The following is a 16,939-nucleotide window of genomic DNA, read 5'->3' as shown; positions in this document are numbered from 1 at the left end:
AAATCTTGAGCATAGCTGAGACTTGCAAAGTTCTTGTAAGACAAAATTTGGCTTTAATTTGCCTTTCATTTTATACTGATTTTTTTTTTTTCTGTAAAAGATAGCCACTACTAAATGACCTTAAGCAGTCTGTTTCTCATTTATCTCCATCCCCAAAGCCTTGACTGGCAGGTTATTAAAGTTTTGTGCAACTGTAGCAGAAGAAGCAGGAAGAAAATGCAGAGGTTTGGGAGCTGTGACAAGTGGAACATTGGAGAAGGGAATGGGATGAAATAATGGAACATAGTTATCTTTCCCACAGAACACAGGATTTCAGTCCAGACTTAGATACTCAAATGCCTGAACTCAGGCAGCCACACTGAGCCTTTCCTATATGTCCACTGTCAGCAATGGGAACTCTGTTATCTTGCTCACATAAGAGCATGCATTTAGGTATCTTAACGGGGGGCTAAATCACATCTCCCCAGATTTAAAAAAAATATACATAAAGCCAAAGGATGCCTTCAAATGTTGGACTGTAATTCATGTCAATAGAATTATGATGTATTTATTCAGTGATAAAGACAACTGATAAGAGGATCAAGAAGGTATTTATAGAGCTGCTTGGATTTTGGTTGATACCATTAATGCTGGTGGTTTGTAACCAATATTCATACAATCAAAAACTGTGTTGCTTATGTCGTGTAGCTGGTTTGACCATGGTGTTCTTTAAAAGAACTTGTACTATAGGTGACCTGGCTTGTAAGAAAGAGCATAGCTGCTTTCAGAAGGTACCTATAACATCTGTTGATCACTTTGACTGTCCATCCAAGCAGGTGTGCAAGGATACCACTGCCAGCAAGCTTCTGCCTTCTGTGAGTGTTTCTTTGAACCCAGCAATAAAGAGGGCTGACTACCCAGTGAGTTTTAGGGAACTTGTAATTCAGTCTGCTCAGAAACGTGTCTAGTAGCAACAATATGTTTTAATGGAAGCCCTTCTAATAGCCTAATTTGCTGTTTGACAACAGCAGTATTGGAATGAGAGGCTTTTCCCATTTCTGTGCGAGGAGAGCTGTTTCACTCCAGCTCTCCCCTGACAACTCAGAGCTCCTGTCAGCCACAGCAAACCTGATGCTTCCCTGGAGAAACCACTCCTAGGCACACAGATACTGCTGCAAAACACCAGTGTTGGTAAAACCAGTTTAAAACTGATTTTTTTTATTTTAAAAATGTATGCAGCAAATATTTTGCTCTGCATATCATTAATGATCTGTACTTCAGCTTTTCTTTAATCTATTTCTAGACAAAATAGGGGTGAAAACAGCACTTTATATAACCTCGATGAAAGCATCTGTCAAGTAGCAGGAAAGAGATAAGTATGAGAGACTTGTTAATAAAACAGTATAAATGTCTAGAGATAAAACATCACAACAAGGGAGCTTGGTGCTCTAATTAAACCATCTGCTTTTAAAATTTATTTCTTTTAGCAGCTGGCTTAAGTGCTGGGGTATCCTTGCATGGTATGGAGTTGAGGTCCCCCAGACTCACCTTTCCGTCTTTCCCCATGGCACACAGGCACTGTCCTCTGTCCTGTCTGTCTCAGGTGGTGCAGAACAGCCGCCAGAGCCACTGCCCTCATGCAGGACTTCTCTGGAAAGGTGGTCCTGTAGCAGGGGAGTGTTGTCCCCTGAGGTGGGGGCATTTCTGACTCTTCTGTACATTTCCTTCACTAGAGTCCATGCTTGAAGTGTACCTGACAAGTCCGTCATTTGGGGGAGTGAGGAGGACAATTAAAGTAACTTTTCTCTTTCCATCCATGGATTTCCCTTGGTCTAAGCATAGCATCTGCTGGCTGCTTTGTAAAGTGAAACAACAAAGATTTGGGGGGGTTGTCCCAGGGCACTGCTGGAAAAACTTTCCAATCTTAAAGCTTTGGCAAGAAGTCAATCCCGGTGTCATCCAGTTGTAGTGAAACACCATCAGGTCTTCACAACCCAATTTATTTTCCACACAGAACATGTTTTCATTGCAGATTAACAGGTTTTTCCCTTTTGTTCAGACTGTGTGTGTGTCTACAGTTCCTGGCACTTTGTGCATGGGTCACCAGAGGGGTCTTCTCCAACACCACAGGTATTAGGACCATGCTGGCTGATGACCTCTACTGGAAATCCTTCCTCAACCCAAAAGATAAAATAAGACCCTGGGAATATCAGCCACTGCTTTCAAAAGCAAATGAGCAGGATCCTTCCAGCTGCAAAGTCGGCAGCAATGTAGATGTCTGACAGGAGCATTGCTTGTGTGACAGGCAGCACTGCTGGGAAGCAGTGGCATGGGTTACACGTACTGTGACACCTGCCCTTGCTGAACTCAGCCCTGTAAATTCAGAGGGCAGAGCTGAAAGCATGGGAAAAGCTAATTAAAAGCAGCACTCAATTACAATCCCTCTAGAATTTTATATTAGCCTTGTGCAAAATGGTTTACTCATCCTTTTACTATTCTGCTCACAGTCTTTATGAGGACAACGTGTTCTGAACTGCTAGAAACCCAAGGTGTGGGATAATCCACCAGTCCTGGAATATTGCCCCATTAAGTGCCATTTTGGCATGGTCTAAAAAGATGATGAGCTGCTGTGAGTGTGCTCAGCCACCCTGCAAGGAAGCAGCAGCTCCTTCCCTTGAAATGATTATTGATCACCTCCTGTGGCAAAAGAAACCAACCCACCCAAAGATCTGCAAAGAGTTAAAAAATAATCCCACTAAAGCTTTGTGGAAATGGTATGAATTGCTGTTTCAGCCCCTTCAGTTTTTTTCTACATCTACAAAATCTTGATGCTAGCAGAAAGACATGGAGAAGGTGGCCTGTGACAACTTTCATCCTTGCCCTCTTTAGCTGCATTAGGAAGAAGAGCCTACTGTGAAAATACATCTCTAAAATTAAAACTAATTTCCCAGGAGCCTCCCTGCTTTAATTTAAAAATCTGTCTTACTGTGCATTAACAGGGCCTTGAACAACACATCCTTTATAGGCAGGCATAAAATATTCATAATACAAATGTATGCCAACAGGATCTCATGATGCTCCTGGCTGCCACTCCAGCCAGAGGGACCCTCTCCAGCCCCCAGCCCCAGGGCAGCAGGGCAGCAGATGCACCTTGCAGCAAGGTTGGTACCAGGCAGCACCCAGCAGAACCTCAGAGTCTCCTGCCAGCACTGCAGACCCCAGGACTGGAGCACCTCCTTCACCTGGTCAGGTAAAGCCTCTGGGCTTCACAGTCATGGTGGGCAACAACAGCAGAGCCACGGGTGTGTTCCCCATTAAGAGACACCCATCCACACCAGTTGGTGTGAGTGGTTTTGTGTGTTTCCTGGAGAGAGGAAGATGAGGAAGCCCACACTGAATACAGCAGTACCAGTATCTCACCCACTATAAAAAAATGCAGTGTTGGTTCCTGGACTGGGTAAACGCTCACAGACAGCACCAGCACCAGGATGGAAAGCAGGGAAGTTTCAGCTGCACCCATGAGGTGTGCCAGGGGGAAGGAAGCCTCACCATGCCTGAGGTTTGGTTACTTTATAGTGATTCACAGTATACATATTGTCTGCACTTAGTGCCACAGTCTACCCCATATGGTAGTGCTAGGTCATAGGCAGGATTCATCATCTCAGAGGTCTTTTCCAGCCTGAATAATCCTGTGATTCTATAGATGTCAGTGACAGCCAGTGCCTCCCACCCACACCCTGTCATGGCTGAGCCAGGGTCTTCCCTGCTTCCTCTTCTCTGGATTTGTTGTCTCCGTGACACAACCACATGGAAAGTGAGGAAAGAAGACTGGAAAATACACACACAAGGGAATTGGGGGTGGGGGGGGAAATTCAGTTTTGGGAGCCTGATGAGAGTTGTGTGCAGGGAGTAGGTTGGAGCTAACACTGTGAGAGCAGTTTTAGGGCAATCTTAAGCAATTTTGGCCTGACATGCGGGGAAGTCAGGCAGCAAGACTGTGCCAGGAGGTGAAAGAAGCAGCAGCACAAGCCTGCAGAGGAGCCCCAAGGGGGAGAGCCAGAGAACTGTGCAGCCACAGCAGGCAGAAGAAAGGCAGGAGAAAGATTTTGTTCATGTTCAGGGAAAAGTGACTGCTGCTGTTATCCCACCCACCACAGCATACAAAAACCACAGGTTTCAAGTCCTCACGTACAGCTTTTTATGCCAGGGAACTGCTGTCTGCCATGGAGAGTCATGTTCCTCATCTGAATTAGTGGGGGATTGGGAAACTACTGTACCACATTTTTTTACTATATTTTTTTCTATATTAAACTGAAATAAATTTTAAGAAGATGCATTTCCAAGATCTGTATTTCCAAGTCTGGTCTTTCCAAGATCTGTATTTCATTCCTGTAGCCAGTATAAGTTCAAGGAGAGCATCCCTGGCTATCAATTTTTCTGACATCTTTGAATTAATAGAAGGTTAAAGTCTGTCAAGAGAATGTTTAATTCATGTATTTAGCAAGCACAGTTCTTTCATCTGCCCACACAATATGCCTAGGAAATATGCTAAATTGGAGCAATAGCTCAGTCAGGGCAAAAATGAGGAACTGTTAAATGGCAACACTTCTGCCAAGATGCTGAAAACAAGTATCAGGATCATCTCTGTCTTCATTACACCTCTAAATTATCAATTCTGTTTGCTGAAGTAATTAAAGAGCTGTTTCTAGGCTTGCTTCATGGAGCTACTCTTTGGAGTTTACTCATGGAGCTTACTCTTTACCCTTTTTTCTGCAGAACCAGACTCTCCACCACCTCAGCCACTTCTTCCACCTGACAAAAGTGTTGAAAGGCATTACCCCAGGGTGCAGGATGGTGGGATGGCAGTGGGATGCCCAAATTCTGTGGGTGGTGGTGCCTGCCTGGGGCAGCTGCTCAGGGAGCTACAGCCAGCTCAGGAAGGTGACACATGGCCATGTCACCACTGCAGACAGGTGACGTCTCCAAAAGGCTCTGCAAAGGCTCTTCCCAGGAGACACAGTCATTAGTCAATATCTAAAAAAGGACAATATGTGTATGTTGGCAAAGGAAGCTGAGGCATAAAGACCTGGACCGCTCTCCAGGTAGAGCTTTAATTAGGAAATTTATAATTAAATTATAAAAATCACATATTTGAACATGCTAGTACGCCGCTCATGTCGTGCTGAAGAGTGATTCAGCCATTTTAGTTCTTACATCTGAAAGGCTGCTCAGTTCACCATCCCTGCCTCTTCACACATACATTATTCTCTCTTTGCCCTCATTTAGCACATAAAACCATGAAATTAAGAAAAGCAAAAGGAAAGAGAAGTGAGGAGCTATTAGCACTGCTTCAGCCCTGTTTGCAGGCTCCGTGGGACAGATTTCACACAGGGAAGAAGGACATCCTGGTGTTTATGTGCTCCAAGACCCAGAGCCCTGTGGCAACTGTGCCCACACTGTCCCCAGTGCCACACACGCTGCCCTTGCAGTTTTGCCTTGCAGAAGAGAAGCTGGCACATGAATTGTCAGGGAAGAAAGAAAAAAAGTTATCTTGGAAATGCATGTAAAAGCATTCAAAACTGGTAATTACCCTTTTCCTACGATGATAGGTGTGAGTTGGAAGTATTTAATGAAGAGGAGGGATGGACTAGCAGTGGCTGGAGAAGCAGGCTGGGGCAGATATGATCTGTTATTTTCAGCAAATCTCACTCTCTACAGCCCCATGTTCTTTACCTAAGCTTGCCCATGGGGCATCCACTCACCCTCTGTGGGTTTCTCTCCCTGCCAGTGCTGATCTCACTCCTTCAGATTTCAGGAACCTCAGGCTTGCTTACCCCATTCATATCTCTTTTACTTGTGTCTTATAGCAGGTGGCACAGAATCTTGATGCAGGGTGCAGAAGAAGCCACAAAGGGGTAGAGTTTTCATAGCAGTGTTCACACTGGAGATAATGAGCAAGTTTCAACAGGAACAGAAATTTCATTAGCAGTTACATACTGGGCTGAGAATCAAGGGAAGGCTGCAGTGATATAAAACTGTAACTTTGGTCCATCCCTTACCTGTGCAGAACACATGGGCTGGCAAAGTGAAGAGGCAAAAAAAGGAACTTGCATTCCTTTCAGACAAGAAAAAGCAGAACTCCTTAATATTCTAGCCTTAAGAGTAAAACTTCGGCACATGAAAACTTCTTGGTTCCACTGCCCCAGTCCCCCCACCCCCCCTTTATTTCCAAGGTACTTTTCAACAAACCCAAGCACAAAAATGGAAGACAAGATTTCATCCCTTTTTCTTTTTTTCTTTACTGCTATTTGCCTGGAGAGGACCGAGACCCTAAGGCAGCCGGCACTCTGCTCACTGCAATTCCCACCGAGACAACATGGATCTAAGCTGCTCAGCATCTTACAGGGTCCCAGTCACCCATCCCAGGCAAAGAACTCTGCAGTGCTCTTCCCCGTGCTGGGGCTGCCAGAGCCAAAGCACAGGCTGTCACCAGAGGGAGCTGCAGCAAGGATAAAGACTCGTATACAACACAGCTCTTTTCGGAATTAAATTTTTTATTAGATGAACACGAATTTAATTTATAATTTAAAACTTCACGTGTACACAGCCTAGGATGCAACGTGCTTCCTCCCTCACTGAGTTAGGAAACACCAATGCTGTGAAGGTGAGCAGCAGCTCTGCAGTTTGCAACCTCACAGGAATGTTACAAATGGTTGGGAGTGGAAGCTTAGCACGCAGTTAAGTCTACAAGGGACAGAAAGAAGCACATTAGGAATAGGTAAAGAATAGGAAGAAGAGAGCAAGCTGTTTCTGCCCTGGCTGAAGGAATGCTCTCAAGCAGCTGTTCTCTATTTCCCTTCTCAAATTCCTTGAGGAGCAAGAGGATGAAGGCTAGGCCATGATGCAGGTAGAGTCCCATGGATGGCAGCACTGGGTGGTTTCATATGTGGCAAGGCCAGCCAAGGGCCCCTGTGAGGACCACTGCTCAGGCTCAACAAGCTGTGGACCCCTCTGCACTGTGTCTTCCTCTCCCACTCCCTGCAGTGCCAAGACACAGGTCTCCCTCTTCCTCCCACTGCTCACCCCAAGATCTAGTGACATCAGTGGACAAGTCACTGCAGACTGATGGATTTGGCACTTTCCTGGTCATGACCCCCCTCCTGCACTCCTGTGAAGGTGCCACAGGGCACTGCTGAAAATCTCAGGGTCCTACATCTGAATCATGGTATTCCCAGAACTGGACTGGGACAACCAAGAAATCCACTGAGAGCTTGCTAGCTCCTTTTCACTTCAGTGACAGCATTTGGGCCCCTCAACACTTGAATCCAATAGTTATCTTGAAGTGTAAACATGGATTTAGGGGCTTTACTCTGTGTCTGCTTCCCTTGAAAGGTTTGATTCTAGACAGTCAATAAAAAGAAAACGAGAAACAGAAGAGAAACCTACACTTAAAAAAAGCAAGAGTTCAGAAGACTCATCAAAACATGTTCTAACCTTACAAAGCATGTGTCTTTTGACTCAGGCCTCAAAATCAAATGACTGCATTATTAAAAAAGTAGCAAGACAGAAACTACCCCTTTCTCAGTTTAAGCACATCTAAGAAGACCCTAGAGTGAAAGTCCTCTTTCTGGCAAGGCACTATCCAGTAGTGTGTGGCACAAAGGAAACCACCTCTATTAAAGCCACTGATACAGTGAATGTGTCCACAACAACCCACACAGCAACTGCAGCTGGGTGCAAAGACTTACAGTTTAATTCATACTGTTCTCCCTAGTAAAAAATGAGGTGGGTACACATATTAGTCAAAATCTGGGATAATTTGGTTCTGAAGCATACTTTTATATGCAAGTGTACTAAACAAAAATAAGAATTTGCTATTTCTTTCAATAAATGGCTCTAGTTTCCACAGACCTTTTCAGACACCTGCTAGTTACATCTCATTATTAAAAAATTGCTTTTAAAAATTCCAGATCATCCTGTGTAACAAACTAGAACTCTACTTTTAATTACAAAAATAAGGCTGTCACAGAACAGATCAAATTCCTATTCAAGCAACATATATACTTTCTCTTGTTTTAAACTATCCATTTACAGTTCAAAAGCACATATGCTAAGGGGCTTACACTGCTAATCCACGTAAGCAAGCAGCACATCTTTGAAGCAAGTGTTGTCCTCCATATGACTGATTATGCTCACATGAGTGCTCTGAAATAAGCTAGGTTTACCTAACAGCTCTAAAGGGACTAGCTCTCCACAGAATAGGAGGTTTCTGTTCTACAATTATCAAAATTCAACAGGAATTTTGTGAAACTAATTTCATCCCTGGAGAAATCTGTGTGGTTTTGCCTTGCACATCAGTAAGCCTGGGATTTTGCCCTGGATTACTGCTGTGGATATACTTACACACTTAGGTGAGGTTTGAGAAACTGGGGCTACAGGCATTTCTCAAGGTTTACAATGTATCAAGTACATAATCAATCCAGGATGGCTTCTCTGTAATCAGCTGTGTAATTATGCAAATGTATATCTATATTTATTTGTGAAGTTAAGTATTTTAAACTTTTTTTTAGGAATAGTTATATTGAACTTGGTGATGTTAACACTATATAGCTCCACCTCTTATCACATTCCCTTCCTGTAGCCAGGTTCAAGTCCCATGAAAATCTGGGACTGGTGACAAGAATGTCACCATAACTTAACACAGAAAACATAATCCTTAAAAATGCCCATAGATATATATGTATCTGCATGTTGCCAACTTCCTTTCAGAATTCCTCTAGAGAAGGTGTTCTAGGTCAGATTTTGACCAGTAAATACAACCCTGGACTTGAAATCTGTGTGTGCTCTTGCTCTATCTAGCCCGTTAACTGAGCTGAGGAGGCACCAGAGGATCCAAAGAGAAACTGATTTATGGGTGGAGTCCTTTAACATTTCTCTTTTTAAAGCTTTCTTGGCTTTGTACCAGAAGGAAAAGCCACACAGCTGCAAGCAGTTTGTAGCTGGTAGTCACGAAAATTGTTCATATCATACTCTGTAGTCATGAGTAAGCCATCATGTCCAAAATCTGAGGGCTACAGTTCTCTTATTTTTCAGAATCTTCATCAGGGACTTGGATGATGACCTAGCATACACCCTCAGCAAATCTGTGAATGACACATGAACCTGGTTCAGTGGTTGGTAACAGCTGGCAGAGCCTCAGGACAGTGGCATCTCCATAATCTTGAGGGCTGGCAAACAGAAACCTCAGGAAGTTTGATAAGGACAAGTAGGAAGTTCTGCCCTCGAGGGTGGTGAGGCATCAGTATGGGCTGGGGAGCTACCAACAGACTAACACCCTGATGAATGGACCTGGGGACTGCCAGGTTGCTCATAAATCAGCAATGTTCTCACTGCAAATAGGGGAATGCATGCAGTGTGCTACTGCAGAAGTGTGGCTTGCAGGCTGAGGAAAGTTATTATCTCCCTTTACTCAGCACCAGTGAGGCCACATTCAAAATATATTTTTTGGGACCGTCTCCCTCTTCAAGAGGGATGTGAACAAACTGGTGGAAAGCTCTCCACAAAAGCAAAGGATACAGGGCCCTAAAGCACACAGCCTGTGAGGAGAGGCTGAGGAAGCCATATTTGCTTGGTAAGAAAGCAGATAGGAGGTGATCTAATGGTAGCCTACAATTATCTTTAGAGCAATTACAAAAACCCACGATGCTCATCTCTTCCTCTGTGTGTCAGAAAATAAGCAAAGGCAACAGTCACAAATTACAGCCTGAGAGTGTAGGCTGGACATTAAAATGAAAGTTTTCACAAGGAGAGTACTGCAGCATTGGCAGAAGTTGCCTGGAGGGTTATGAAATCTTAATCTTTGGATATTTTTAACACTGAGCTAGACAAACCCATATCTTACCTGAGCTAATGTTGGTGCTAGCCCTGATTTTGACAGTTCTGGACCAGATGACCTCCAGCTGTTCCTTCCAAATAACAAGCCCCGGCTGCACTGGTTACTGATTTTAACAGAAGATGTGATTTGTTGCTGAGAGAGGGTTATTTCTGACACTCTTTACAGGTTTGACTTCCTTCAGGCCACACAGTCTGAGTGGCACTGTGACTGCACAGCTTTCTGACCTAATGCCTGTCTTGCATTTACCCAGTGACACAAGGACATTTATAGGAATGGCACTACCCTGTCATTATGAAATCACTTGACTAAAAGTACATTGCAGCACAGCTGTTATTTCTATAGTCAGACTTGATTCAAAATGCATAATGCAAGTTGACTTCTGTCTGGGATGAGTTTTGAAATTGTTATTGGCAAGTCATAGGCCCGAGCTCTGCCTCAGTGCAGTCCCTCAGGAACAATCTCCACTTCCTTTACTTGCCTTTTGGTACTCAACAGAGCTGAGTTTGTTGCCTCCTGCAACAAAGCACAGGCTCATCTTTCTCACTGCCTTTGAGGCACCTCTACATTTCTACACCTGGGAATATAGTCAGGACAAAGCTGGGCAAGCTAGCTGTGGGACCATGGTAGAGTGTTCACCCATCTATGGGACTGAGCTCTGGCTCTCAAAGCATTCCCTGACTCTCATGTGGCTATTGGTAGAGCTCTGTGTTATTGAAGGTAACATCAAGATTTTGGCAAAATTTCTTTTTAAAATAGACCAACTATAAAGCTTCAGCTTTGGGTGTTAAGACTTTCTCAGTTGAGAGAAAGAGACCTCTTCTTCTGAACTACCCAGTATTTTCCACCAAGTGTTTTCCTGCACATTTCACTGGGATTTGGAACAGGAACCATGTCAAAATATTTCACTTTGGCACCTCCTCCATGTTTTCAAACAGCCAGCTGCAATGTGCATCATTAGACCAATCAAGTTTTCATGAACAAGGTTAACAGACCATGTCTCTTAAAATAAACACGCTCCAGCATAAACATCACAATAAATAAATGTAGAGCAAAAATATGGCAGTTATTGGCTTGGACTGAGAACTTAAGATTGATGGTTTTTACCTTCTGGATCATAGCCAGCACAAATATTTTAGTAATTACCAGCACTTTAACTATCATGATGAGATAATTTCAACTGTAGTAGCTGGAAGAATTAAATAGGTAAGGAATCTTGACTACATAAGTACATCCATGAACAACAGAAGCCCTGCACTTCCATTCCTTATTCTAAAACATAGGTGCCTGTTAGAACATGACTGCCAGTTGCAAAAGCAATCCAAGGACAAAAGTGAAACATCAACAATGAATATTTTTTAAAAGGAACATGAGTAGCCCAGCCTTAATCCTGCTTTATATCTGTGTTATTAACTCCATGTTACCAGGGAGCACCGTATCATGGCAAGCAGACTATTACTAATGGTGCTCGTTTGCTCTATCACAGTGATCCATGAGGGAAGCTGTTGTGTGCTGAAGAACAGGGTCATTCATCCAGGAGATGTGCTTGTTGGTACTTCAGATAGGCCTTCTAGGGTTCCGACTGCTGTTTCAAAGATAAGAGAAAAAAATAATATAAATGTTATGAATACATTCTCCTCTCCTGTGTCTGTGACCTACCCATACAGGATGCCCCTAACCCTGGTTCACACAGTAGCTGAGCAAGCATTGATCTGAATTACTTGAATTACTACTGTCCTGCAGCAGTGATCTGGCCAAGTTTATAGAGACACTCCTCCAGGTCTTCAACAGGTTAATTCCCAGGAACAGAGCTGCACAGAAGCTGCTGTTTCTGATTGCAGCAGAACATAATCTTTTTCCTAGGACAAGTTCTCCAAGCTATGAAGCCAAGCAGGATGCCAAAATGTTTTTGGTTTTGGTTTTTTTTTTTTTTGTTCCCTACTGAGGTTCCCTCCTACTTCTCTCCTTCACAGAGTTCAGAAATAAATGAATCCCCAGCAGAAGAGGAACTCTATAGATACCCATGAACTACTGTACAAGCCTGAAACACAACTACCACCAGACACTGCATATGCAGTGCTCAAGGGAAGAAATATCCTCCCATATGTGTCTGATCTACTGCCCAAAAGTGCACCATACAGTCTCTTTGAACATGTGTCCAGACTTCCATACAGCAATAAAAATCTCTTCTATTATAGTGCTCTTGATGGAGGGATGTTAAATTTGTGTTCTGACCTCTATATATGTATTTGTTAAAACTTGAGTATTACCCAAAGAGTAGCTATAACTCCTGACTACTCCAGCATTTCAGCATTTAAAAAAAATTCCAACATATTTATGCCAAATAAATAAATGCTGTACTGGTTGAGTTGTTATGCTAGGCTGACCCAGTAAGATGATGTTCTGGTGACATATACTGCAGATATTACAGTAATTAAGATCCTAGTTCTGTCTCCTGTTACAAGAAAGTCAGCTGCTTTCAATTTACATTGATAATGTGAAGGAGAATATAGCCTTTAAACTTCATTTATCTGCTGTCTTTGCTGTCTCAAATTAACTCCCATGTATATGCTTGGTTTCATTTAAAATGCTTTGCTTCTCATGGCAACAGTTTCAATTACTTCATTAGCATGAAGCTGATATTGATAAGGTATGGGTCAAGGCAGTGGTGCATCTGAAAACATGGAGTTCTTTTGGTCCACAGAAAATTCAGTCTCACTATTTCAAGAATTCCATGAAAAGTCTGTGATTCTACACTGACCTTTGATGCCAAAGTAGGTTTCAGTCCAAGAAAGGAGAAGACAGTGTTGCTCTCCTTTGATTCAAAGAAGCCATCGTAATCCTAGAAAGAAAAAAAGAAAAAAAAAGGAAAAAAAAAAAAAGGAGATAATATATGTATTTGTGTTTTCCTGATGATCTTACCACACCATGTATTAGCCTCAAGGGTGATATGTAATGATGCTCAGGAAAATTCTCCTTTGCAAACCTAATAGCTCTTCTAAACTGCAATAATACCAACTATAATGGCAAAGAAAACCTCATAAATTCTCTAACTACAACAACTTTCACCACCTTATTTGACAAGAAAATATAAACATGGGCTTCCATTAATAGGACATCAATTGTGTGCATATTTTAAAGGTATTTAAGTGCCTAGCAATGCAAATAGTTGGTTCTGAATGGTTCTCCAGATTGCATTTTAGCAAACAAAATACTTTCTAACACGTAAACCTCCAAGAAGGTCCTAAGGAAGCTGAACTCCTGATTTCTTCTGTGGTAGAACACAGATTTCATTTTTTGAAATCAGCAATCACACCTCAAATTTAAACAACCACATAGCTAAATATGTTACTACAAAGAAATCTGTAGTATAGAAAGATAGGAACAAGTTCCACTATCATCCCTAAGTTCCTTTTCAGTTCCATCTGCTTAAGATCAGGATCTGATCTCAAAGTTTTACTACTGCTGTTACAGATTTATTGCATTGGACACACTTCTGTCATCTGAGGAGCTGACAATACTCAGTTTTCACTGGAAAAGGAGAAAAATAGAGCAGAGTACAGTGAACGGATTTGGCACATGGCAAGAAGTCGGGGAGTTTCAGGTTCTCTTAGACAAAAATTTCCTCCATGACCACTAGCAAACAATAAAGCACCCAGGTTAGACTCTTTTCCTCCTCCATGTAACTGCAAAATGGAAGTATTAATAATTACTGAACTATTTCTGATACATTCTGTAAATGCCACGAAATTTCAGCTACGTGCTCACCACTCCATAGCAATCCTTTCTAAACATCTAAGATTAGCAGTTATGCTTAACTTGAAAGCATTCAGCAAGAGAAATCCCTTTAAATATTGGCTGTGCACACCCATGCTTTCAGCACAGAATAGTGACAGGCAGTCTCCCTGCCTCCACATGCTTCTCATCTGTGTAACACATATTCTCAAAGTTAGCACACCCTGAATTAGCACTTCTTGAACTCCTAGCCTCTAAGCTCATTACTTTTTGAGAGCTCACCTCTCACTGTTGAAGTCTAAGGTGCTTTCCCTGAAACTGAACCTCAGTTTTCCCCAACAGCAGCTGCTTTACCCACCTGTCTCCTTCCACTCCTGCCATCTTTTGAGCCTAACAAACTACCTCATAATCACAGGGTAAGTAGAAGAAGCTTCAATTGAAGAGCAGAAATCTTTCTCTCACCTTGCTATTCTTGAAAGGCCATCATAGGATATGCAAAGATTAGGAACCTTATTTAATTTTCCAACCGGAGTTTACTTGAGTCTAGCAAATATCTAGATTTGATTGGATTCCCAGGTCCTAAGCAGAAAGAAAGAATGGTCTGGGCAAGCATTCTGCTTCCCACTAATTCTCTGGTTCTTCACAATGCAGTGTGAATCCCTGAACAGCCCTTCATCCCACCTGCCAGACCCAATTATAAGATATATCAAATTATATTCTTCCAGAAGGATAGTTGGTATTTTGTGAAATCACTTTGTATGGAAAGTGTGTGCTTGTAGAAGACATTACTTCTCTTTTTTTCTCTCTGCTAACCTAAAATAAAAGATTGTTCAGACAGAAAACACACAATCACCATTGCAGGGATAATATACTTCCCATGAGATCCATAAGCATCCTGCCAGTGTGCAGAATTTCTCTTAAATTCTTTAACATGCACTAGACAAAAATGCTTTACTAGCATCTCCATGATGATGTATTGATATACATCTGTGAATACAACTGTCCTAGCAAAATTATACTTTGCAGTTGCATAATCATGTAAATACCCTTAGCCCAGAAAAAAAAAGAGCTTCATGGAAGCAATTTCCCACTCTAACCCTCTATGCTAAAAGCATCTTCCCTAAAAGAAGCAGAGAGGCCAGCAGGAGAGTATTGATGGTCATCAGGCCTCAGACATATTGGCTGACATAAGTAGAAGGAGTAAACCTTCTTCTTAAGATTGCTTTTTGTCATAGTCATCTTAAAAGAGGGCTGTGCTACAGACCATATTGCTGTGCTACAGACTTGGACAATAAATCAGTATTCCAAGACTGAGGTTTCTGTCTGCTGATCCTTTCAGCTTTCTATGCACATATATACAGAATCATGGAAGAATAGTTTAGGTTGGAGTAAACCCTTAAGATCACCAGGTCCAACCATTAACGTAGCACTGCCAAATCCCACTCTAAACCATGTCCCTAAGCACCACATCTACATGTCTTTTGAATACCTCCAAGGGACAGTGACTCAGCCACTCCCCTGGGCAGCCTCTTCCAGTGCCTGACAATTCTTTCAGTAAAGAAGTTTTTCTCAGTATCCAACCTAAACCTCCCCTGGCAAAATTTGAGGCTGTTTCTTCTTGTCTTATCCCCTGTGACATGGAAGAAGAGACTGACCACAACTATCTCAGTATAACCTCTTTTAAGGTAGTTGTAGAGAACTATAAGGTCTCCCCTGAGCCCCCTTTTCTCCAGTATTGTAAAGCAATTAAAGACTTAATCATAAAAAGCTCACTGCTAGTGCTACTTATTCATTTTTACTTACAGAAGTACCCAGGCCTGATTTAGCATGTTTTTTTCTTCATTTTCACAGATTATCAAACCTGTATTCACTTACTGAAAAAATCGTGAAGTCTAAAGAATGAGCTAAGCTTGAATAAGTGGAAGTTTGAAAGAGCACAAAACCCGGTGGATTGGTTAATTTTAAAAGGAGCAGAATATTTAATAACTGAAAGAAATTATCCACCAGAAGCAATCTCCCCAGTGCTTTGAAATATCCGCATTGCAAAACATATTAAAATGCTATTGACACTTTCTTACTTTCATGGGGGACAGGGGAAGGAAGCATCATGCTTTTACTTAAAGTAGCAGTAAAAATTTTAGTAGAATTTTCCTACTAATGTCTGCAATGAAACCATACGATCCTAAATATTCAAATGTGAAAAAAAAATGTTATAAAGTTATGTTCTAAAAAATGCATAATAGTCCTATAAAAGTTCAAAGCAATCGCTTTAGTATGGTAGTTTCTGAAGATATTTTTGAGAAGCATGATCTCAAGGAACACTACGTCAAGGACTCATCTGCTCTGTTTTGGCTTGTGGAAGGAGTTCAAAGTATGCATTCCTGGCTTTCTGTCTAATACAGATAAGATAACAGATGCTTCAAAACCACCCTGCCTTCCACCTAACCTTTTCAAGCAAGGGAAGTCTGTACAGATCTGGGCCACGTGTAAAAGACACTTAATCCATGGGTGAGGACATGAAAATTCTTGTCACACATGAAGAACACCCCCTTGCCACCCGCAGTGAAAGCAGAGGCTGAAGGAGGAAAATGGTGCCAGGCTCAGTGGGAGCTGAGAGCTTCATACACAAGCAAGAGCCAAACTCACTTCCAAGCCAGTGGGTTCCAATTGGAAAAACTCTGTGGAACACTGCCTGCCCCAGGGGGAGGACACTACCACCTGCTAATTCTGGCAAGGCAGTTGATTTCTTGTTTCTGCACCAAGCTTCCCTGCCAGCAGCAAGTTACTACAATCCCCTTGCCACTGTGCCAAAGAAGTCTCCCAAGCCAGTGGACACTGTGCATTGCTGGGATCAGCTGAGCAGTGCTGTCTGGCCCCTGCACAAGGAAGTGGCTCCCACTGATGCTCTGGAGTCATTCAGAAAGCAGCTGTTAACCTAAAAATATATGAGCACAGCAAACTGCCACCCACTGCCCCACTTCATAAATCAACTATGTGCACAAACATAATTTTGACTATATTGCTTTAAATGATGATCCTTGGTGCTTTCCAGAGCTGCTAATTACACATAATTAATGTTTAAAATTCTGGCAGCGTAAGTAGATGATTAAGGATACTAAAAGTAAGGGGACCTAGAGGCAGTTGGATGTGAATCATCAGTGATGCACAGATGCTCAGTCCCTCTGGAAAAGTTGAAAAGCCACAAAAATACAGGTGACAAATCACTAAGACGACAGTGTGAAACATTACAGAGAATTACAGATTTCAGTTCAGAGAAAAAATAATCTCGGGATGGTTTGAGGGGATAGAGAAGTGACAGGAGCATAATATGGC

At 42.3% G+C, this 16,939-nt stretch overlaps 1 protein-coding gene across 1 annotated transcript in view; it reads right to left on the bottom strand.

The window, feature by feature from the left end:
- Positions 1 to 6,523: 6,523 nt before the first annotated feature.
- SH3BGRL2 (SH3 domain binding glutamate rich protein like 2) overlaps positions 6,524 to 16,939 on the bottom strand; it is a 47,496-nt gene continuing 37,080 nt past the window's right edge. Inside the window, exons 3-4 of the mRNA XM_030447561.1 lie at positions 12,633 to 12,713; positions 6,524 to 11,456 (exon numbers count right to left, since the gene is read on the bottom strand). Of these exons, the coding sequence (XP_030303421.1) occupies positions 11,442 to 11,456; positions 12,633 to 12,713 (96 nt within the window). The 3' untranslated portion in view covers positions 6,524 to 11,441. The remainder of the gene's footprint in view (positions 11,457 to 12,632; positions 12,714 to 16,939) is intronic.

This window comes from Calypte anna, chromosome 3 (assembly GCF_003957555.1).
Source record: "Calypte anna isolate BGI_N300 chromosome 3, bCalAnn1_v1.p, whole genome shotgun sequence".
NCBI classification, from domain to species: Eukaryota; Metazoa; Chordata; class Aves; order Apodiformes; family Trochilidae; genus Calypte; species Calypte anna.
Note: the sequence above shows the minus strand (reverse complement) of the source record. Positions and strands in the feature narration are given on the sequence as shown.